This window comes from Excalfactoria chinensis, chromosome 3 (genome assembly GCF_039878825.1).
Source record: "Excalfactoria chinensis isolate bCotChi1 chromosome 3, bCotChi1.hap2, whole genome shotgun sequence".
Lineage (NCBI taxonomy): Eukaryota > Metazoa > Chordata > Aves > Galliformes > Phasianidae > Excalfactoria > Excalfactoria chinensis.
In genome coordinates, this window is record NC_092827.1 from 29,703,386 (window position 1) to 29,728,780 (window position 25,395).

General features: G+C 37.4%; 1 protein-coding gene across 2 annotated transcripts in view; it reads right to left on the reverse strand.

Moving 5' to 3' along the window:
- PHIP (pleckstrin homology domain interacting protein) overlaps positions 1-25,395 on the reverse strand; it is a 103,075-nt gene that overhangs the window by 46,095 nt on the left and 31,585 nt on the right. For both annotated transcript variants that reach the window (XM_072331402.1, XM_072331401.1), the window contains exons 10-16: positions 21,543-21,613; positions 20,635-20,735; positions 20,502-20,542; positions 19,408-19,506; positions 16,909-17,062; positions 15,955-16,089; positions 1,189-1,317 (exon numbers count right to left, since the gene is read on the reverse strand). In XM_072331402.1, the coding sequence (XP_072187503.1) occupies positions 1,189-1,317; positions 15,955-16,089; positions 16,909-17,062; positions 19,408-19,506; positions 20,502-20,542; positions 20,635-20,735; positions 21,543-21,613 (730 nt within the window). The remainder of the gene's footprint in view (positions 1-1,188; positions 1,318-15,954; positions 16,090-16,908; positions 17,063-19,407; positions 19,507-20,501; positions 20,543-20,634; positions 20,736-21,542; positions 21,614-25,395) is intronic.

A 25,395-nucleotide genomic window follows, 5' to 3' on the forward strand; every position in this document is an offset into this window, starting at 1 on the left:
ATAATGCCAGTTTTCCTTGCAGGTGGTAACTCTGCTCCTGTTTGTCTCCCTTGAAAGGGAAAATGCTCTGATGGATTGAGCCATAGTAATGGCTACAGTTGCTATCTCCCAAATAAGTGCTTCGAGTTATAGTTGAGAAATGTGATCATAAAGTATTCTAGAATGCAATGCTGCTGTAATTGACATCAAAATATGAGCTAGAACACAACAGAAACCACAGCAGTGGTTTACATGACAAAGATTATAACTGCTTTTGTTATCTCTTCTTCAGGTCCCTCTGCACTAATATTTGACATGGCGCTTCCAAGGCCAGTCTGAGTCAAAAGACCTGCAAGTAGAAAGCAAAATCCAAAAACCAGCACTTCAACAGCCTGTACTGGATACCAGATGCACATATGAAAACCGTGGAACATATATCTCTGTTTAAGTCTTGGAAAGGAAGGAGAGACATCACCTCATTTCTGGGTGATAAAAGAAGCCCTCTAACTAGTAGTCCTAACTAGGTAACCTACACAGCTCAAAGGTCATGCTCACCAATAGGGAAAAACAAACCACCACAAATTATTTACAGTCATGAGGGTCTGCAGCAAAGCATCTGCACTCAGAATAATGCTGAGTATAGTCTTGGAATAAAGATGTAACATTTTAATTACATAGTAATAGGAGAACGCTGCTATGTAAGCGACATGGCATCCATGACAGCAGAAACACAGCAGACAATTCTTTTCTTCTTTTTTAAATAGAACATATAATACATTTGCTGTAAATAACTGTAATTCAGGCTACGCAGTGCTTCAATACAGATCCCAGGAGTTGGTTCTATGGCACCTCCCCACATTTTCATGTTAGTTTAAGCAAAATATTTAGCTATTACCAGTTCCACTATTCATTATTCGTGTGAACTCATAGCGACACTGGTAACCTCACCAGTCTCACTGAGGAGACAGTGACTGGGTGATTTTTTGTTTTTACTTTCAGTTTCCCATGCAAATAAAACATGCTTGACAGCATGTATCTGCAGGTAAAAAACAACAGATAGCAAAAGCAAACTCAGTGTCAATAACAGGAATCATACATTCCTAACTGAAAAATGAATTACGATGCATTCTCTTGAGACAAAGCTCTAGCAAAGTTTGCATAAATACATTCAAAACAGATAAACAATTTGACACATATCTTGTACTGTACCTTGTCATATTTGCTACTGGAACCAAAGCCAAAAATCAGAAGGTGACCGTGAGAATCAGTACATGCAAAATGCTGCCCATCAGGAGAGCACTTGCAGTCAAAAACTGCACCATGTCCTTGTCCTTCAATCTGAAATACATCAATAGACAAAATGATTAAGTTACCAGAAACAAACTGTTTGCAATTATGATTAGCAAAACTGTGGTGCTGACGTTGAAATTTATATAAAATCTGCAAGGTGGTGTACTGCTAGAAGGAAGTTCCTTTCAAACACCTTACTTTTTTGGCTATTCACTTTCCATCCAATTTTTAAAATAATGCTCGTGAAAGATGCCAAATTGATAGTAGTAGAAACTGACAGACTTAATCCGCAAAGCAGGCACAGAACAGGAAGTGAAAATAAAAGCTTCCCCTTGAACGTCCTGCTAATAAACCTAAACAGAGAGCTGGGTCCAGTTCAGGGCTTTAATCACTACACGCTTTCAGTCCTCTGCCTCTTTGCTAAGCTAGCCCATAGCAATGGCTGCTGTGGTGCTTCGGGACACCTGCCCACTACAAAACACACTGACATTGACAACCCACATTACACAACTTAGCAACTGCCTGTTTCTGTAATTCCTACTCCTAATTTATCGGAGTGGGGGAGGTTTTGATTTTTGTAAAAACTCCACTTTTTAAAAGGAGAACTGCAAAGATTTTAAAAAAGGAATTTTTACCTGATACTCATTTTCTGTTTTCCAGTTCCTTTAAGCCAGAACAAATGGGTTTTTGTTTTTCCCTGCAACCTGTCAATCAAGCAGAGGTGACCAATCACCACTCTGAATTTTCACGTCTTCAGCACCTCTTCAGAAAGCCCCTTTCTATTCTCCCCAGTAAAGGAATTCTGCATTGTCCTTAAAGCAAAAGATAAAGGAAAAAAAGGAAAAAAAAAGAAAAAAAAAAAAAAGCAATTCTTTCCCTAACTGTGGAGGGCCTATGTACTGCCAGAACAAACAACAGTATTCAGTCTTCACGCAGAAGCACTATGCACTTCAACAGCACCTTCCAGAGGCCACCAGCATTACTTCCAAAGTGAATGAACTAAGCCTCAAAAAATCAAGTGAAGCAGGCAGTGCCTTCCCTAAATTGCAGACTGAGACTAAGGCAGAAGTCCATTTCTTTTGCCCATGGTCCTATAATATTCCTGCTCCCCTGCACACCCTCCCGACAGTAAAGGCTGCTACACCTATGACCAGGGCTTCAATAATTTGACAAGGGTCTTTCCTACTACGAGTGTGTTCCATAGCAGTTTCTGGATTGGGATAAAAGGAACATAAATCAATTCAAGTTTTATGTTCTATTTTGCCCATTATTCCAGAAGGAACAAATTCTTAACAGAGGTATCCTATAGAAAAAAGGTGGAAAATAAAAACAGAGCTTCAAGTGAGCGGCACTAACATTGCAACAGCTAAGAACATAGAATTACTTTAGGCTAAGCAAGATCCAACAACAAGGCAAAATTACAACTTTGTGCTGCTTTTTGCGTACAGAAAGCTCATCTTATTCCAGGGAGACAGTCTGGAGAAGCAGATAAAAAGGGGAAGGAACTCCAGCCCAAGTGCAGGCTTTACAGATGTAGAGGAAAAATCTCATAAAGAAGTATATGCATAGAGACTGCTGCCTGCCTTACCCCAACAAAGGAAATACTAAAGTTTCAAACCTCCTAACATTAAAGTTCTTCATAAACAGAATTTCAGGGTCCTCTTATAGAGCCCAAGAATTGAAGACCTTGTTTCACAAAGAAAACATGACCAGGGAAGAAGTACTTGCTAACAGCTGTGGGGGGGAAAACTTAAAAACAGAAGGAAAATAAATCAGAATCTTAGATTATTTTTACTCTTAATTTTTCCCAGCAAGAAATGTCTTAGATGGACCATTTTCAAGAAATTCCTATATTTTAAGAGTGAAACATTATTTGGAAGACATTCCTTTCTTATATAAAGAAAACACGGTGATCTACTTATTCAGTAATTTGTACAGATTAAATAGTTTCACTGTAAATATGGTCAGAATCTGGTGTAAAACGAGCTTTATGAAAAGGATAGAACTAGGATCATTTAGTACAATCCCTCAAGTCTGCTGCACCACTACTTGGAAATAAAGACTCTTAGTATTACAGAAACAAAAAAAAATTACTCTTAGGAATAAGCTTCCAATGCATAATTGCTATTAAAAGCAATTGGCAAGGCCTGCCAGAGTGTGATATCCAGTATATAACACACACACAAAAATATTCTGATTTAATAAATTACACTTTACAATGGAACTTCTTTAATAATAAAAAGTTAACACAGGATTTGGTCACTTGAAACAGAAACTAAATTTAAAGTTGCAAAAGGTAAAGCTGAAATAAATCAATGAAGCTCTAACTTCAGTAAGCTAAATGTAGGGCATTAGCAAAAAGGAAGCTTTCCTCATCCTATCCCCTTCAAGTCAAAGTACCATCTGAAGACAGCATCCCAAAAAAATGAAATGTATTTTACTTTCTGGAATCTTTCCTTGCTGAATGAGAGGATATCTGTGGCAGGGAGAAGACACCACTCATGAGAACAAAAAAGCACACTCGTTAATTAAGAGCTGTGCATACAATGTGAGGACTGCCAATAAGTCAGCACATTAAGACACCTGTTAGCAAAGCAAGTAGCAAAGATTCTTCAGTCACAAACAAGGAAGAACTAGTGATGCATACAAAGAAGAATAAGGTAAGGTTACTTTTAGTATCAACAACTCCAAGAATTATGCTATTTGCCTGCATTTTATATGCAAGGAAACAGAAGGACATCAGAATGTCAACGAGAGGAATGTTGATTAAAAACATAAATGGACAGCTATTCTTTTCCTCTCAGTTCAGAACAGTTTGCTGTTCTTAAACCAGAGATAATAGAGCTGTGAAACTACAATATAAAATAACGTCTTGGATCCTTAAGGTAGTTTCTTGTTTGAAAACAGAGAAGTACCTAGAGAAAGAGAGAAGATGGAGCTTTTTTGACCCATTATCAATCGACAGTATGAAAGACTTAAAAGCTAGTTTTTAAGGAACACACAGCACATGGGGTAGAAATCATAGAATGGCCTGGGTTGAAAAGGACCACAATGTTCACCTAGTTTCAAACCCCTGCTATGTGCAGAGTTACCAACCATCAGACCAGGCTGCTCAGAGCCACATCCAGCCTGGCCTTGAATGCCTCCAGGGATGGGGCATCCACAACCTCTTTGGGCAACCTGTTCCAGTGTGTCACCACTCTCTGAGTGAAAAACTGCCTCCTAAAGAAGGAGTAGAGTTTACCAGAAAACTTAACAGACTTCCTTCAGTAAATCAAATGATTTTTCACACCAAAGAAAACATAATTCATTTACTTTAAAAACAAACAAACAAAAGGAACCACTAGCTGGATTTCACAGGCACAGCACTATCACATGACATGGCACTTAATTCAAACGGGACAAACTGTGCAGTAGGTGAACTTGTTAAGAATGGATCATAGTTTCTGGTTTTGAAAAAAGATACACAGACCTAAAAGAATGCAAACAGTAAAATCCCTCAATCCAGGTCTTTCTATTGGTGGCTAAAGAAAAAAAAAACTGTTGATGAAATCAACACTAGCAAGTCCACCACTAGGAACAGATGTGGGACACAGCACAAACAGTAACAACTGAAGCAAACAGAGGCCAACAAGAAAAGAATGCAGTAGGCCATGGATTTAGTAAGATAATTAGAAGTAACTTACTAAGGGAACTCTGCCTATGCAGCTCCATCTGACCTTCCAACACAAGTCATCAGTATCGTTCAACAAGTCAATGAACTCTAGCCTGAGGTAGATATTTTCCTTGACATTAAGATACTGAGGCCATTAGTTGGAAACACAGGAAGAAAGAGCACTGTTCGACTGCAACGCATTACACATGATGCAACAACAAAAGGAAAACTATAATCCTAAAGCACACCAGAGATACAACCAGACAAGAAAGAAAAAGCTCATACATGGAAAGACAAGTAGGCACTGAGTCAAAAGAACTCTTCTAAAGGAATACAAATTATTTTTGCTTCCCATATTCAAGAGAAGCAAATTCAAACTGCAACAGCTACAGAGAAATGTTTTCACTTATCGTGAGAATGGAAAACCTCAGAGCTCAGACTCCTAGCACAGGCACTAAGGAAAGAGAACACATATTCAGTATCCTTTAGCAGGAAGACAACAAACCTGCTAAAATGCATGGGTACAAATGAAAACCAATTACAAGCAACACTCAAATTTAAGAACTAAAATTTAGATTTTTAGATTTTCTTCTCGCCACAACAATATGCCAGAGCAACTTTCTAAAAATACCAATAAAATGCAAAGATAATTAATTGTTATTAAAGCAAACGGGCTCTTTTGTAAGTATTGACACTATATTATAGCTGCTTGAATCAAGTCAATCTCCAGCTACTGGGAAGTCTCCCCTGCATATTTAGGTTCTCTTTTGCTCTATGGAGCAATCTCTGACAACTGATAAGCTAAAAAATATCAACAGTCTTCCTACCAAGTCTATTAAAATACCCTATAGATCACCCACGGGTGCCTGAACTTATGTAAATCTCCAAGAAGTATTTACAATTTATTTTTTGTTACTAAATATTCTGCAAACTCAGTACTGTGATTTTTTTTTCTTTTTCTTTTTTATTTCATTAAGAGATGATAATGAAGGCTTTGCTCTTCCAGACCCTTTATATGTCCTTACATACTACTCAAAGGTGAAACCTTTCAAAAAATTCAAAAAGATTTCAGTAAGGCTAAATGGACTGATTCAAAAGTAGTACATTTAAAATCTTAGTTTTAGTCATTCAGTGTTTCAGAGGTCCTAAACTGCACGATCTACATTATTCCAGAAAAAAGGGAATATTCTTCAGACATTACGAAGGCCGCAACATATAAAATAAACGGTCTTCAAATCTCCACTAATGCTGGAGGTTACAAATAGGTTGATGCAGAGAAAACTTTGTTGAGCTACCCTGAATGGAATCTGATCTTCCATACTAGGCTTCTGAGAGGGACTCCAACTTTTTGGCATGCCATTTAGGCTAAAATGAATTGGGAAGCTGCCAACAATTCAGACTTACTGATTAATGAAAAGGAAACAGTGTTGTAACTGATATGATAATGCTACTGGGGCCTCAAAGTTTATCAGGTTGCACTGAAAATAAAAGCAGCATGAGAACATAAGAAAACAAACTGTACAGATCAGTGAGAGAATACACACTCTTTCAGAAGATGAAATTGTTCACTAAGTTTTCAAACTAACGAGTAAACCTCAGAAGAAAAGGTAGGAAAAACACTGATGAACAGACATAAGGAGGCACAGCATAGTCATTGCCTGTAATGAAGTATTCATTCAAAAACAAAGGACAGAGCCAACAACCAGCTCTCTGAAGGAGGAGCATGCAATAAATAAATAAATAAATAAAAAATAAAATCAGAATCACAACTTGGTAGTCTCTGCTTGATTGACAGCTTGCAGGAAGAAACCCCTTTGACCTCAATCAGTTGATGCTGTTTTCACACTGACACAGTAAATTCTACAAAAATTAAGGATTAAGTTGTAATTAAATACTTAAATCATTACTGCGGGATGGGGACAGGGAGTCTGGTCAAATTGACATAAACTGGACAACATCTCCTTTATGAAATATATTACTACCACCACCTCCACGGCAGTTCCCAAATTTCCCTCACTTTTTAATATAAAAACTAAGATGTGTAAGAAAAAAGACACAGTGACTGGAGAGAGGGAAAAATATCCCCCAATCCAGTAGTGTGGCAGGCTCTCCAGTAACTCTAGGGAGGGTTAGAATTACACCCTCAACAGTTTCTGCTGTGTAAAACAGTGAAATACTTATGGGATGCTTGAACTCAGTCAAGTTTTGCGTATGACTCTTTTAAGTCACTGTTCACAGCTTCACATAGATTCACAATATATCCAGACAACAAAGCTAAGTGAGAGCTTCTATTAAAATCTTCCAGAAGATACGGTATATGTTGCAAGGTTTGGAAAATGCAAAAGCTTGCAGAAAAAGGGCCTTGCAATACGCCTACCTCCTATCTTACAGATCTTACACTTGGAAAGAAATGCAATGAATCAGGAATAGTACCAGACAAGTTTACATTAAGTACATGTCAGCTAGCTGTAGATACAGAAACAAAACCTCCGACGTTAGCTTCAGCAATCTTATCCTTATTTCTCAATGTCCATATGATTTTGAATTTGTGTATCTAAAATATAAAGCATTTATTTGCATTAACAGGCTTACACATATTAACTAGTTCCTGGCTGTAAAAAGGAATTTATTCACAACAGTAACTTCATATAGTGATTGTAAAACAAACCCATTTAAGAATGTATCCACCTGCTTCAAGCTGTCTCACCAAGTGAGTGACAGTACACATTTGCAATTTCAAAGACAAGCATGTAATACAACTATTTGATAGTTGCATTATATAACAATTAAATACAATTACTGCTTTAACACTATCACCGCATTTGCTAATTTTGTGTCTGCGTTTCTAGAAGAATAACCTGTTTCATTATGATATCATCTGATACTGCAGCAGCACATTAAGAGCTACACTATTATAATCTTCACATAACCAGGAGAGAGTGGCTTTACAAAGTATATAACATCTGCTTGCTGATTCTACTTGCCCAAGTGTTTTTAAAGGCAATCAAAAGAAATAAAGCAATTTCAGAGATCATCTTCCGAACACAAAAGCCTGAGCTTTAGTATCTTCAGCCCAAGGCTTCTCAAGAAAGAAGCAACCTTAGAAAGAAAACTAAGGACTAAAGAGCAATACATTTTTTTTCATAGAGTTCGATCTAAACTTCAAGACTGGTCAGAAAACCAAGGGACCTACAAGTAAGTTTGTGAATATCCAGAAGCAAATTTTACTATTGTAAAGTTCTGCACTGCTCTTAACAAACTTAATAAAGATCTGATTCTCCAAGTGTAAAAAGCAGATGCTAGATTCTCATCTTCTGAATTGTAGACACAGATCTTCTACTGAAGCAAAGCATTTTTCTTCATAGCTATTACTTCAGCAACACCCAGATATAATCAATGCAGCATCTAGACTTCTATTTCCATGACCTCTTAGTTTCATGTATGTGGCATGGATGCAAAAGCATTAAAAAATAAAATAAAATTAATTAATAATTACATTGAAAGTAACAATATATAGTTCTTTGTCTAAAAAAAAAAAAATAATTAAAAAATAATGTTGAGTATGGAATTTCACTGAAACTGAGATTTCAACTAGACAAGCCAATCCAAGCTTCTGGTCAACTTGGTAAGACAGTGTACGACACTCAATGCTTTACAAAAGAAGTCATAACCCAAAGAATTCAATAGTTATAAAGTTCACAGTTTCATTCATGTTTTTATACTAGTACAAAATAATCCCTCAGGCTTTTGGTTCCACCCACCCTCCCACCCCAGAAGGGCGTTCACCAACTTCTGCAGTACCTTCCTAATCCCAGCCAAGCACATAAGCACAAGATACAAGATAAGCACAGGTTGCTTCAAAGCTGCTGTTTTTCCCACCAATGTACTCAGTAAGGCAAATGATTATATTTAAGTTTTGATGCAGCAATATAATGCAAAGTCAAAATGATGCATACTGCTCAAAGAGTCTATAAATATTTATCTCAGGTTCCAGTAGGATGTCCTTTAATTTCTGAACTCCAAGGATGAAAGTTTCATCCCCAGTTTTCTCTTTTTTTATATAAAAAAAAGAGAACATGAAGAAAATAAAAGTGTTATATTTAGGCAGATAAATTTGAACTTCAGTCTAAAATCTCAAGTAATTTGCTTCCGAGCTGACAATTTTAGATAGATAGGATGAAAATCACATATTACTAACATGAAAACTGCAACTGCAAAAAGCTTAAACTTGTTAGCAAATGGATGCTTTTCAATTCAGCTCAACGCTGTACTCAACGCATTGCTTTCAATACAGATGGAAGAAACTACACACTCCACATTAGTCAAATCTTTGAATAAGCCATTTAACATTTTGCAAAATGAACATGAAAGTCTACGTCCTTGTTTTGTTCTTAAATAAATTCATATTTAAGTTTCATAATCTGTTGCTAACTACTAAGCATGCTGAACACACGCAAGTGACAAGAGTTCTAGATACAATTTACATGAAGTAATATTTTGGATGAAAGTTTGGTAGTGCTCACTGTGGGCTTCCCAAAGTAAAGTACCTGGAATGAAAGAAAACTAGGATGTTGGTAGAAAGAATTAAATGAAAATAAGCACGAGTTGAAAATGACAGTTCTTTCCCCCAGCCCCACAAACACAGGTTTACATGTGTTCTGAGGAACGCTACCTTACAGCAACTACAGTTATCAAAGATAACGCTCTCATTGTAGGTCTCAATGAAAAAGCCTGTATAACGCTTTGGACTGGAGTTTTTCAGAGACAGCAAAGAACTGTTATAGCGTACCCTACACTTTGTCCAACATTGATGCAATAGGGAGGTCACCACTTCCCCAGGGCTTTGCAACTCTAAAGGTTTCTCCTGCTGGTTTCCATAAAGCAGGACAGGGGGTGTAAGGATGACTGATACCCACTCAAGCAGCAACAATGAGGGCACTGTAAGAAATCATCCATTATTCTTCAAATATCAATCTGGTTTCCAGGGGAAGCAATGTACAGTCAGAGAGAACAATCACGTTCCATGGAGAAGTTAAAGTTTCTCTTTTGCACTGTAACTGTGGCTGAGGATACAGGAGAGGGAGAATACGTTTCATGAGGATTTCTTTATCTTCCTCCAAAAAGAATCAAAGTTGCTTCAAATCACTAGTTTACAGAGCTTTAGCGCATTTCTGAAGTACACTCATGTAATTCTTCGGAATCGACAAACCTGCAACAGCTGAAGATACACAGTGTGACCTTTAAGTGTCAGAGGCTAAGGTGGCTCAGCCTTTCAACAAGTTGGAGAAAGGCACAAAGGCAGGAAGATTTTGAAGTATTCAGATTTGTCAATTTAATACAAGACTGTAAAAACATTCTTTCAATATCAGTATTTCAAAGCATTCTTCAGATTCGATGATTCTATGAATACGAAAGCCACCTTTGAACTCAATTCAAAGTAGTTTCCAGAAATACCATTTATCCAGAACGTGTCCCCAAAAGCACTGTAATACACAACAGTGCTCAGAGAAGACCATAAAGCTAAGGTAGAAACAGGAATTGGTCCAAACAAAGTCTTCACAAGCATTAGAACTTCCTTATTACAAGCAAATGTAACTAACAAGTTCAAGTATATAGGAGCTTCTGAGGCATGTGGATAACATGAGATGTAAAAAAGCAGACTAGTGGTTGTACAAAGCCTAACTTCACCAAGATTCAGCTTGCAAAGAGTCAATCCAGGAAGTCAGAAGAACAACGTTTCATCACGTAAGATATTCTAGTTGGTTTGTCTTGCTTGGTGTTTTTCTTGGTGTTTTCCTTGGTTGTTGTTATTGTTGTCATTTTTTATTATATCAGGAAAACTTTCTGATTTTAAAACACAGGAATTCATACTCCTACTTGCCTGCTTTATTAATTTCTACTTTACGCAAAGCAGTTTTTCTTATTTTAAACATAAAGGTTAGTCAGAAAGACTCTGTTAACCAATATAAAAAGCTTACAATCATTGCAAAGCCTACTGACAATATTTAATCGAGTATCTGATTCAAGCAATTACATTTGAAGATAACTGCAAAAACAGATGTTCTACAGTCAACAAAGACTGTGAAAAACCTACCCATCCCTAGTCCTTCATTCTTGCTACTGTACTACAGATATCGTATTCTCAGCTGCATACTTGCAAGTAATGGCAGACACCATATGTTCCTGCAACTGTTGGGCTGTGCTGCAAACCAAATTATTAGCCAAAAACGAAAACTAACCCCACACAACAGAGCGAAAGGCCTTTCAGTACATATCCTGAAATTGTTTAGGAAAGATTTTTTTTCTTTAAACATACTTCTCCTGGGCAGCCCATTCGTGGCACAAGTGGCATTTACTTTACTGCAGGAGAAACCTACTCACTAAAGCTCCAGACAGAAGGAACACGCACTGCAAGCAGTCTGAGCTGTCAGACCTCAGTCCTGACAGGTACTAAAGAAGGGAAGTCAAAGAAATGAAATAAAAATCAAGGGCAGGACTCTAATACCACAAAGATATTTGGAGTCAGACTCAACAAACACTTTGTATGTGATTACAACACCAACAAAAAACAAACCAATCAAGACTTTTGCCTCTTCCCAATGTTATTAAGTACCTCCTTTATTAAGTACCTCACAGAATCACAGAATCACAGAATTGTAGGGGTTGGAAGGGACCTCTAGAGATCATCGAGTCCAACCCCCCTGCCAAAGCAGGCTCCCTACACCACGTCACACAGGTAGGCGTCCAGGCAGGTCATGAATATCTCCAGAGAAGGAGACTCCACCACCTCCCCGGGCAGCCTGTTCCAGTGCTCCGTCACCCTTACTGTAAAGAAGTTCTTGCGCACATTCGTGCGGAACTTCCTATGCTGAAGTTTCAGCCCATTTCCCCTAGTCCTGTCCCCACGCACTACTGAAAAGAGACCTCCTTTTCTCCTTGAAAAAACTCTCAAGTTCCTGTAGTTTTCTCTCCCCATCAAATATTCTTAGAACTGAGAAACTTTTGTTAAGGCCTGTAGGAATTTTAGGTATTAGGCCAAGTTGCAGCATACACCATTCAAGTGAAAATATTAGAACCAAATACTAATAAAGCAAAACTGTGAAAACTAATAAAAAGTAACTCAGTGACAATAACTGAGAGAAAATGGGCACTATAACTACTGAGTGATGAACACATTTTATTATAACTTTATTTTTTAAATGGCCTAACAGAGCACTAATCTTACAAATTCAAGCTTCTACCAAGCCTGGAGCCAAAAGCTTCAATTTACCTCCAATGGACATACCCAAACCAACACGCCTCAGATTCAAGATTCACACCTCTCTGTAGCAGCACTTCAAGAGTAAGTTGGGGAAAAAGTCCAGTCTAGAAGTTCACAGATGAGACAGCCTCCTAGGTAAGTAACAGGTGTTGAATTGAACACCTTGCATTCTGAGCAGAAAACAAAAATTAAGTCTTCTGTTTCCCAGCTGAACACTTAACTAATACGCAGTAATAAATAGCTGAGTGCAACTGCTAGCCAACCCTGTGTCTTCCTCCCTGCTTGTGAGAATCTGCCTTACCACACAAGGCACTCAAATGCCATACTGCAGAATGGAATAAGAAGTGGCAATTCAAATGCATCCCTGTGCCCTCTATCGCCAAGTAGCTCTTACATGACAGCTTACCATTCAGCATGATTTTTTCCTGTGGCCACTAAGATGTTGAAATCTAACACCCTGTTCAGTACATTAAGAATGGGCTCGGTCACTACATTCCACTTTGGAGATTAGCAACCATACTCCTCAAAAGCTCAGATGCCAAGACTGTCAAGTGATTCAGTGAACATAGGCCCTGGGTAAGGAGCCACAGTTTCAACATTTACTAAGTTTACGCTGTGCTTCTGTAGCAAAAACACTGTTTTCTCAAAACATACAAGCTCTAAAACTAAGCAGTTACCACTTAAGGTTTATTACCCTGGTTTCTTCACAAGTCTTCTAAGTGCTTATCTATATGAGGAATTTACAGCCTGTGAAATTACCCTAATATTCCAACACCAAAGCCACAAATTCAGTTGATTCCTTAAAGAAGGAATGACAAAAATACACAAAGAATACATTTTACAATAGCAGCTGCATTAAATCAAGAATGGCAAATATATTACACAGGCTACAAACAACAATAAAAGGCTGTATTTGCTGAATCTCAAAATTGTTTAAAAAAGCTTTAGATATCTCTATTTTGATATTCCTACGGCAAATTTCACTATTTGGGGTAGGGAATAAATCTCTTGAGTCTAGCTGACTGAAGTCTTTAAGCTAAGCCAGCAGTGTATGATCATGAACACATCAAGCTGTGCAGTCAAGACCTATACAAAATCTATCACCACAGTGGAGAGTACAAAAGAAAACATGGAATATATAAATCATATACATACTTACTGAGTGTAAGCCCGTATGTGCAGACACTTAAGGGATCAAGTTCTACTATTATACTCTTTATAACTTAAAGACCAGAATCTGACAGAAACCAAGGGTGTTTCAGATTCAGTTGAGATTGTGCTAACTAATTTAATAACAAATTCAAAGTTAATAAAAAGCCAAAGTCAAGGAGAATATTCTGCATGACACTCGGTCTCCAAGAGACATCTGTCTGCAACAAATGGAGGAATCAAAGTTCTTGCGCCTTGATATAAGTTCAACACAGAACAAAAACAACTATCTGGCTGCTAGAGATTTGCAGTTTCACATTCATTAACTGGATAAAAGGAATTAAGTCTCAAAGTGACTGACACCACTCAAGTTTAGATTTTTGATGCTGAGAATGAAAGAATTCAGACTGGGGAGAGCTTAAAAACTACCCAGTGCCACTTCAGGGATTAAACACGTTTTAGATATAACAAGCATTCCATGGAATACCTGACTGGACTAATTATCATTAATAATCACCTAAGATTTTTCTAATTCAACAAATGTCCACAAGGTCTGCAATTTTTACAGGAACTTTTGCTATGAAACAGTCAGTATTAGTTACATTACCACAGACTGTTTTGCAAGGCACTGATGTGAAGTTCTTGAATGGCAAAGTAGATACCTCGTGTAATTCAACTTCCAGGTTTGGTTCTTTCAAACTACATTCCCCATAGGATTCAATATAACCCAATCTGTGAAAGCTTTTCCATCGCCTTCCCTTTTCCAGAAGTATGAGATGACAAACCGAACAAGCCCACGAATGTTGCGGCAGTTAGCAGAATAATTTAATAGTGGCTAATATAACGATGTTCCCAGTTGACACTCTGGTTAGGAAACTGGGAAAAGACTGGCAGCTCTGCTCATTTGTGCATCCCCTTAGTAAACCAAAACACTTAACAGCTGCAGCTCTGTAACAGTAACTATGCAATCCAATTTCACACTCTAAGAGCACCTTTCCCCGGTAATCTAAAAAAATCCTCCAATTACCACTCTCTTCCAGTATCAGATAGAGAACACAGGTGAAATATGCAGACACTGTAGAGATACCTCTCTCCTAGATACCTGCCTCACACATCTTTGAGTCAAACTGATTTCCAGATTTACAATTTCCCTCGCCTCTTTCAACAGGCAGATATTCCCACATTTATTTCCAGCACAAAGCATGTATTATTAGTGGCTGAGAGATTCTGATTATCTGAACACTTCTTTACATCTCTGAAGATTTTCAAACAAGGTTTTCAATCTTTTTTGGTGTTTGTGCCTCTACTCCCCCTTGATTCACACGTATCAGTTTTTTTTCAAAGGGTTGCCCAAAGTCTCAGGCATCTATAATTTAGATTCTGGCAGCTCCTGAATGGACTTGTCTTACACACAGCAAATGAACTCAGCCTGCTCTAAACTTAGACCTCCATGAGAACCATCATCCATCTGCTATAAGTAGTAGTGGAAATGTATCCTAACAATGCAGTGAGGACGTGCAACTTAACTGGTAACACTGAACAGCAGCGAGGAACAAAGATCTGTACTTGTAGCTCCAAGCTGAGTGACCAGGTTTCCTCTTAAATTCAGTTACAGAGATCAATGCAAAAAGAACAATACTGAACTTAAGTTATTGCTGTAGGAGTCTAGGTTCTACTACAAATTTCAGTAGAATTTCTTCATTATATACTGTCCTGTACACTGAACATGTCAAAACTTTCTCTGGGTTCAGAGTGACCCTCCAAGCTCGAGTCCATTTCTAAATGTCTGATGTTTGGTTGGTTGTTTTTTTTTTGTTTGCTTGGTTGGTTGTTGTTGTTGTTTTAACCGATATATCTATGCCAGATCTCTTCTTCAGCTGATCTTTATAGTGGCTTCTAAGACCATCATTCCACTACAGCTGAAAGCTGGATGAAGTTTATTCTACAACACTCTACAACAACAGTTCTACAAATTTTCTCAAGTAGTAGGCAAGGTCTGAAATGCATAACACAATACCTTTTTGAAGAACAAGATGCATAAAGACCTACTTAATATCAAGAAGCAGAAAGAAATACCTGTTACATCCCACCTTCCAGAACTACTATAATGCAGAACAGACCATAACTGAAACCTGTATGTTGAGGAGCTCTACACAGAAAGGCTGACAGTATTCAATCACAGCTGAGACAGCATACAACATTTTATGAGATCAGGTGACTCCTGAAGAGTTTTAGCCAGATTAAGAATTAGTAACACAAAAAAATAAATGTGGTTTTATTTTGGTTTCCCAGGCAGGAAACAGAATTCTACAGGAGGGCCTCTGTCACTCTGTCTCATATGCATGATCTCTGACAACATAAACTAGCATTCCAGTTTCACGTGGATGAAGCTCATAGAAAGATGACACTATGCAATACAGCCAGAAGACTTTTCATATTTTACAAATTCAGTATTTGTCCCACTAAACTAACCAGAAATTTATCTCAGTTTTTCTATATGCAGGACCTTGGCCTGTATATTACAAATGCATGCTTCAAGATGGCCTACATAAAAAACGTATTAAAAGCAAAAAGTTTAGAAAGGCTGCCTTGGCATATCTGCATAAAGCATAGTAATTACCATGTTGAAGTAAGACCGGATTTTGACCCCTCTTGCCAAATCCCAAACTATGACATTTCCATCATGTCCAGCAGAGAAGAGAACTCTTGGATCAAATGGATGAGGTTCAAGTACAAACACTTCATCTTCATGGCCCTGAAATTAAAGGCACAGAAAGATGAACAAGCGGATTATCTCAAACGCCATTCAATATGGTAATGCAAAAAACTACACTATTAATCTATGAAAGTGTTTGGCATACAATAATTACTCTGACTACACTTCATGGTATTGGGTTGTTTCTTTTATTTGTTTTTTAATTTTAATCTATGTACTACTCTCTATCCAGTTGCAATTTTAGCTTTTTAGTAAGTATGTCAAGTCTGACAGCTTCAGAACAAGCTTGCCCCACAACTTTCATCGTGATTTTAAAAGACCAGAGTTCAAATTTGGTATTTTTTATCTTAATGCTTTGTAGATTTAAATTTCTAACTAATGCCATACCCAAACAAATTGAATTTAGAACCATTCAAGAATCAACTGCAACACTACAGTTAGATAACTACACCTCAGAGTTACAACTTTATTTTCCCTAGGAGTCTGCTTTTTTGTATTCATGGAATATTGAGATTGCAGTAACAAGTGTCTGTGTTTAATCAGGATAACTCTATTAACTGTATTTCAAACATCTGCCAAACTAAACAAAGGACAAAAGAAACAACTGTTTCCTTCTCTTCTTTCCAAGAGAGTGTTTTAAGAAAAATGTCAAAAATTAGTTTCAGACATCTCAACAATAATGACAATCTGCAGCTTTGAAGCTTCATTCTCTACAGAGCAGCTGAGATACCTTAATTACATTTGAATCATCAAAATGTATTTGCTAAGGCTGCAGAGAAAAACGCGTAAGAAAGAATTTTGATGACATACACATGAATTCTGCATTTCAGATCGCTAAATCAATGTAGAGCACCTTACCATGAGAATGTGAATGAGTTGGCCAGTGAAAGAATTCCAAACTTTCAGTGTCATGTTATTGACAGCAGTTATAACAGAATTGTCATGGCGGTCCCACGCCACCATGGTCACCTTCAGTTTTGTGATTTTATCTTCTACGCCTTGTAGAGTTTGTCTAAAACAAAAGAACAGGAAGAGCTTCAAAGCAATTCTAGTCTGCTAAAAAACACTATGTCCATTACCAGTGATAACACACCTGTATTTTACTTTATTATTGAGAATATCAGAATTAGTTCTTCTAACGTGGGACATGGAGGTATGAGAGATGTTGCCCGTTTTTCAACACACATGATCAGAAAAGAGCTATCAATTCTTAAACAGTGACTATTGAGTCCTCTCAATATTTTAAAGACTATGTTGCATATACCAAACTGCAGTTTAAATCCATAGCAGTTGTTAAGCTAACTAAAAAACAAAAATCCAAACTAGTCAATTAGTGAACAGTAATTTATCGTGGAGAATACCTGTGTTAAGTACTTATAAACACAGAAAGAAGTATTCTCATACTTTTAAATGAATTAAAATTCTCAGGAAATGTAGAGTACAGCATCACCACAGTTAGAAAGAACATCTTACTATCAACAAGATGCACTTAATATTGCATGCATTTTACTTATAAAAAGGGAACACCAGCCATATGTAATGCAATCCATTGGAATGTCCCCAAATATCACCAATAAAATGGACAGGAATAAAGAATTGTCCATTCTGAAAGTAATGCTTCCTATTTTATTAAGTGGCCCAAGACACGAGGGGCAGATGTTATTGCTATTGCATCTTGGGCCTTCCTGCCAATATTCTGTTCCCTTTTTTTTTTGCTGTGTGACAGATGGCAGCTGATGGACAGTCTGACAACACAGCACATGATATGGAAGCACACATGAAGTGTGCAACTGACTTTCTCCATGTAGAAACAATTGTACCCACTGACACTTGTAGAACGCTGATGGTGATCAAACAGTGGAAGTAAGCACTGGTGTGTTTCAGCAGTGGAGACAGCAGGTCCCCTCCACTGGTGTAGATTTTGAAAAGCACAGCATGCAGACTCTTATTCATCACTGGCAAAAATGCACAGCTAATAGCAGTGACTATGTTGAAATGAGTACTTCGGAGCTGAGAATTTGCTCTATCAGTGTTATTGTGCTCTTTGTATCAGCTATAGTTTCCATGGAAATAAATAGTAGGCATTACTTTCGGAACAGCCTACATTGAAATACAGTACATTATCTAATTATATATACCATACAGTTCAAAAGTACAACATGCCACTACAGTGAGATTCCTTTCTAGATACAAAGCAGAACGCAGGAGTCTTTTTATAGATTGAATTCTTGCTTTTCTTCCAGTGCACCAATTTCATTATCTTTGATAAAATTGTGCTTATGCAAAAAAAGATCACATGCAGAATTGCACTTTACTCCCCTAATCAAAAGAGACAAATAATAATTCAACTACTTGGCTGAAACAAACAGTTCAGTTTCTCTAAGAAGTTCTGCAGTTTGACCATAATGAAAAAAGAATCCATTGCTGTTTTTTCCAGGATCAGTTAAAACCAATAATTATTATGGGCCACATTTTGAAGGAAAAATAACTCAGACTTTGGTTTTGGAGTGGTAACGTACAACAGACTTTCATCCAAAGGTTTTATACTCGTGTGTTATTGTGCCTACCCGTAACAAGATACCTTCTGATCCAAACTCCTAAGTAAATCATAAGAGCTCACTTAGCTATCTCTTCCACCCCTCTCTGTCTTTCAAATGTCTTTTCATAGGATTACTTTTGAATATATATATATTTTATTATTAAATAACCTCCTTTAAACCGCTCAATACGATCAGTTAATGGAGAAAGTTTACCCATTAAATCACTGTAAATCTTTTCATAATATTGGAAAACGTTTCCTCCGTGCAGAAATAGTATCTTCTACAAAGTCTCCATCTTCAAGTCTTTTTAATCACTTCGTTTACTGGACAGAATTTTTCCATACCTACAAAGCCTTGTAAATTCTCAGATTATTCTAGCTAAGTGGGAACTTGTTACATGGCAGGTGACTTATTTGCCTTGGCACATAGTATGAAAGAACTCAAAATCCTTTTTCTGAGCATACAGATTCCACAATAACTTAAATATCACTAAAATGCAAGAAATGGCAGTAAGAGATCTGACCTGGTTTTCTTGGTCCAGAAGCCTATGTAAAAAGCTAAGTTTAGCCTTCAGTGTGTATTGTGTATCTTCTACTCTCTTAATCTAACCAAAGTACTAACGGAGCTATTATCTGGACAAACTAATTAAATATGTAGTTAAATATTTGTTTTCATTGGACTTCAAGAACTAGACAAGCATATTGTACATTTAATCCATAATCATTTAAGGTGGCTTTTTTTTTTTTTAATATGCCAGCAAACAAAACCAATGGACTTCAAACATCTATGGGACAACAGAACATTTCATACTACTTACCCTGATGGGCGAGTAGCCATATCTAACAAAATGCTTTTCCATTCCCTTCGCTTAAATTGCCAGATTCGTGCTGTTCCATCACGGCTTCCACTCACAAATCTAAGAAAAGGGGAAAAAGTTAATTAGATATTAAAGACCCTTGCACAGAATGAACTTGAAGCTGGAGAACTCTGAACTCCAAAATGTAAGCTGAAGCATAAGGAGTCCAAACATTCTAAGAATGCTGTAATACCAGATTGAGGTGAAAACAAACTTCACGGACCAGTAAAAATTTAAAGGCTTGTAAAAAGTGGAATTTGCTTCCCTAATATGAGCCCCTTACAAACTAACAGCACTTGGATCCATAGTGCACCTTGCATAGCTACCACACTGCACACACATTGGGACTTCAAAGCCCAGTGAGCACTGTAACACTGTAAGTCACCACCTATCACTGCATGTAAAGCTACAAAAGTAATTTATGAGGTGAAAAAACTGAAGTGTAAGGAGAGTTGCAAGCTGAACTAGAGTCTCTATTTAAAACACACAAAATCTGTTACAATACTTTTCTGAACAGCTGCAAACAAGCCTGAGCTTCTTCCCCACCTATTTCTTACCCTTTATTGGGGGTCAGAAGGAAGTGAAAGAGGTGGGCAGAGGAACACAATGCAGCTTGCTTTGCAACTGCTTGCTTTGTAATAAAAGTTTATTTTACAGTATCATTTGAATGAAATATCAGAAATTCAAAATTAAATGAGGTATTTTCTTTAGCATTCTTCACATACGAAATTCAGAACTTCAGTGAAGCATTTAAAAAGAGTAGCTGAAGAAAACCTTGTCTGATTTTGTTCAATAGTTTTCCTATTATCCAACAATCACATAACTGAGATTATTCACACGTATTCATTTTTTAAAAAGTGTTACTGTTACTTAATTTGCACATTGCAACAAAGACCAGTGTAAAGCTGAAAGATATTATTTAAAACAAATTATAGATACTTTCTGTGTTGAGGTTCTTATAGTAAAATCAGTTTTCTCTAACTACATCAAGAAGCTGCTATTCACATATTTCCAAATCAAAAGACTAGCTTTGAACAAATAAATGTTTTGCTTACCTGCTACTACTATTAGAAAACTGAATGCTGTCAACTTTGTCCTATACAAAAAAAAAATAATTATCAAAAGTGATTCCAAACTAAACAAAATTATTTCAATCAAATACATATGTAATTTTAATAAAGTATTTACAGTATGAAACTCCAACTCTGATATCTTCTCTGGCTGACCTGATCCAAAGAAATAAACCCTAATGATGTGATCTGTACTCCCAGTAGCCAGAAACATTCCACCTGAGGAAAGAAAACACGGGTAAGTTATAATAACAAAAATGGGCAAGCTAATGATATTACAGAATTTTCAGATGTGCCTAAGATTAAATATTTGTATTTATTCTCTTAAATGTGCAGCTGTATCTCATTTCAGTTTTGTCTACAGATGACCCTTCAGTAAAACCAAAGAAGTTTAGAAATGCAAAAGTTTTACTTGTGTTGAATTACCTCACATTTGTTGTCACATTAAACAGGCATCTGGAGACATACTCCAAAGACTGGCTAACTGCAGTGATTTATTTGCAACTCAGCTCTTATTGGCCTGAATCTTTAAGTGAATAGAATGGAAAAAGAGCTCCGGTAATTCTGAAAATACTTCTCTGCCATTTTACTATTTTATCTCATTGTTTACACTACGTTCTTCATCAATTGCCAGCTGCAGGAATCAACAACATTCAGAGCATAATAATCTGTTAATCGACGTCTTCTTAATAAAACCCCTATGAATTCCACTTCAGATAAAGCTGACTTTCAGAATTGCTCTGAGGAAAAAGGTTTTACCACCTTATAAGGAACTGTGGTCAAGAAACTTCCCTTCAACATGTTATGCTCAACTGCTATGCTCAACAATTTCCGCGTCACCAAAAGTTAATGAACAGATTCTAAACATTATTAATATCTAGCACTTCTTTCAGTAAGCATTTTAACTCAATTTCATCTTATTAACAAGAAATATGCTACAGTAACTGCATTAGACTACTTTATTCTCCAAGTGGCTTCTTAAAGCAAGACAAAGACTAAATAAAACAATAAATTATAGTCTTTTACCAGCGCTAAAAGAAGAACAGATCATTTGGACTCCGGGCCGAGGGCGTTCCGTAAACTTTGTTGGTCTTGGACTACAATAAAAGAAACAGTTAAATAATTTCCTAATATGGCTTCAGAAGAAACAAAACAAAACAAAAAAAAAGCCAGAATCTTAGAAATAAAGCACAGAGAGACAAAATTAAATATGACAGAACAGATGGCTGCCCATCTATAAACCATTTGCTGTGACTATGCTTCATGATCTGATCTTTGGGAAACTAAGGCACACATATGGACCAAGCAATTATATGTATCACTCAGAACTGTGCCACATCTTAAATCCCACGTCTCTCTCCCCTCGAATATTGACATAGAAAACATTTCTCTTTAAGTCACCTGTAAAGTGGAAGACATCAGAACCAGTTACCCAACGTTCAGTTTTAATCCACTGAGTATATCAGAGCTCTGGCTTTCTCCTGCTGAATGTGGCTGCTTTTAGTAAAAATAAAAAACAAAGCCTAGCACTCTATGTAGGAAAATACACATACACACCAAAAAAAAAAGTAAATAAATTTGATGTTTTTTACAGTGCTAGAAGGTAAGAGTTTCTTCAGAAAGCACATATTATTTGCAGCTAGCGCTAGTTCCAGACAGCCCCCACAGAATGTTACAATAATGCCTGGAAGCATCAAAGAAATTTTACTTCATGCACTGTGCTTCCTCTCTCAGGTATTTCAATACCCGATGTACAAGCAGAACTAAAGCATCAATGACTTGGCACTTTAAGAGCGCATGTATAAAAACAAAACTAAATCTGGTCCTTCAGTCACTTCAGTTTTGCTCACATACTGCAGCAACCCCAGATCAGTAGGTGGTCTTGCACAGTATACCATCTGCAAACTTCAGTCCTTGAAGAATAAACTTGCTTGAGAACAGCAGCATTACACCCACAAGTGTCATCACTAAAGATCTGTTTAACATAAAAGAATGCATATTCATGATTTATCTAAAATTTTCTCTTTTTGAATCAAAATGGCGTTCTCTTTTTCAGCTGAAGGCAGATGCATAAGAGACCTTTCTCCACCTATAAGCTGTTGCAATCTCAAAGTAAGTAGTAAGCATTAAACCTTAATGGTTTCTATATATAAACTAAAGTATTAAACATGCTGTGAATAGCAGTTAAGAAATCTTTCTCCAGCTTGCCCATTCAGTACAGGTTGTTTCTCTGAACCTTCCTTCAGGAGCTAAGATTACTCCTAACATCTCCCTGCCAGAAGTCTTTGCAAGATAAGTTAAACAAGACAGATCTATCACACAAAACAGTTCAAATCCTTCTTAAGTGAGATACTAACTTAAAATGAACTATCAGATGATTCAATATGCAGCTTACATAACATGGAGCAAGTGTAAATAGATAAATAGGCTGCTGTTTTCTTCCACTGTGGTTTGTGGACTCTGCCTTTGGAGTTAGGACAGCTGCAAAACAGAGCAAGTAAGCACTTATGTTCTAGTTTGGATAATCAAATTCTCCAGCTTACATCTCTCTAATGTGTGCTATTTTAGGCAATAGGAAACAAGATTATGGCATTCTTTCACACTAGAGCAGACTGCAATCTATATGACAAACTGGAGAATCAGTAACTTGGGGAAGTGAGGGAGGTGGACAAAAGGAAAACATCTGGAAATATACAGAAGTAAAGTTATTTTTTGTTTTAACAAGCCTTCTCACTCCAATTATACAAGCAGTTGAAAGACACTAAGATACTTTCAATGCTTCACAGGCCCAGGAAAGCTCTGGTAAACCAGGGCCTCCCAAGATGAAATGCTTCCATAAAAACACAACCTGAACTAAGAGCAGCGGTCAAAAAAAATCATTTGCACTATTTGCCTCAATCAAGGACAACAATCTCCCATATAAGCAGCTCACAATTCATCTTCATTGCACACACCTAGTGCAGGAATGGTTACACAACCTGAGCCATGCAGTCTAACCTCACTCTGGACAAACAGCAGCAGCTTAAGCAAGATTTCTCCAAAAAAAAAACAAAACTCCTCCAACTTGAGTCTTGGTGTACAAGCCACCAATGAACAAGGTCAAGCGTACGTGCATTGTAGCGTATGACCAGATCCCTTAACATGAGCTGCTTTCTGCACAAAAACGCAAATTCTAAGTATGCTAACACCTTGAAGACAGATGAGATACTAATGCCTTCTTGTCCAAAATAGGAATCACAGAATGGCCTGGGTTGAAAAGGACCACAATGATCACCTAGTTTCAAACCCCTGCTATGTGCAGGGTCATCAACCACCAGACCAGGCTGCCCAGAGCCACATCCAGCCTGGCCTTCAGTGCCTCCAGGGATGGGGAATCCACAACCTCCCTGGGCAACCTGTTCCAGTGTGTCACCACCCTCTGAGTGAAAAACCTCCTCCTAACACCCAACCTAAACCTCCCCTGTCTCAGTTTAAGAACATTCTCCCTTCTCCTATCACTATCCAGCCTTGTAAACAGCCATTCCCCCTCCTGTTTATATGCTCCTTTCAAATACTGGAAGGCTATGAGGTCTCCCTGGAGCCTTCTCTTCTCCAAGATAAACAAGCCCAGTTCCCTCAAACTTTCTTCACATGAGAGGTGTCAAAATCATCAGCACGTTTTGCTGAAGGTTTTTGCCTTTTGTTTTTGTTTTTTTTTTAATAGAGCAGACAAAAAGCAGTATAGTGAGTTTGTCTATCCAAATCTGTGAGACAGTTCTGCTGCCCTGTGTACTCGGTCTGCCAATAACAGACTAAAACTGGATACTCGCAATCCAAATAGGTAGTATAAGAATAATAAGAAACCACAGCATCTTCCTTGAAGTACTTATGCAAATATTGTGCAATGCAATTAACTTTTGTGCACTGATAACAACTCTACCTCATACTTGAGGTAAATATCCATTAAGTTCTGATGACCGAGGGTTGATTTCCTCTTCTCCCCACTACCACATCAAACAGGATGCAACTCTTGTTTCTTCTACTCTAAACCAGAGTAGTAAGAGAGACTAAATGCAGGTGAAGCTGTTGATCACTTTGTTTCTCATTTATTTCCCTTTGAACAACTTTTCATTGACCTCTTTATCTACAGAAACAACTACCTTAACCTCTTCTCTGTTTAGAAACAAAATCGACAGGACTGGAATACTAACAGCCTCTGGGCATTACGTCTAACTGCCTGGACTGGAAGCTCTTCCCTGAAAGAACAGGAGCACACAGGTGGCTCCATGAAGATGAACTTCATGAAACCACACCAGTCACAGAAGCCTATGAACAGAGTTGATCGTCCTCTTTGAGAAACACTGAGATTTTTGTGCTCAGCCATTCATCCTATGGCATAGAAATCTGCTGCTAAGTATCTTCCTGCAGTTTATGAAAACAGGGCTATTGCCAAAAACCTCGTGTTTGGGCCATGTGTGTAAACTAAACATTCAACATGCCTCAATGAACGACGCTATCCAAAAGACTGGGAGACCAACGTAGGATGCCTCTAATTTCAGAGATACAATTAATATAGCAGCAGAGCTGCTGGCAAATAGATTGCAGAAACCCCTATGTTTATAAGAGTGAAACAAATAAACATTTGCAATTTAAAAAAAAATAGAAAACAACCAGGATAGGACCTATAAGAAAAAAAATATATAAATCAACAACAAACACACACACACAATACACCTTATAATGGGCCTTAGGAGTAAGATTCCTCTTTCCTTTGAAGCTGTTCTACTGCTACTACTTATTTTCCCCCAGCAAATCACCAAACACACGTGGAAGAAATATGCCATGTTTTCACAGTTCTGGAAGTAGATCCAGAACTAAATGTGTAAGGAAGAGTAAACAA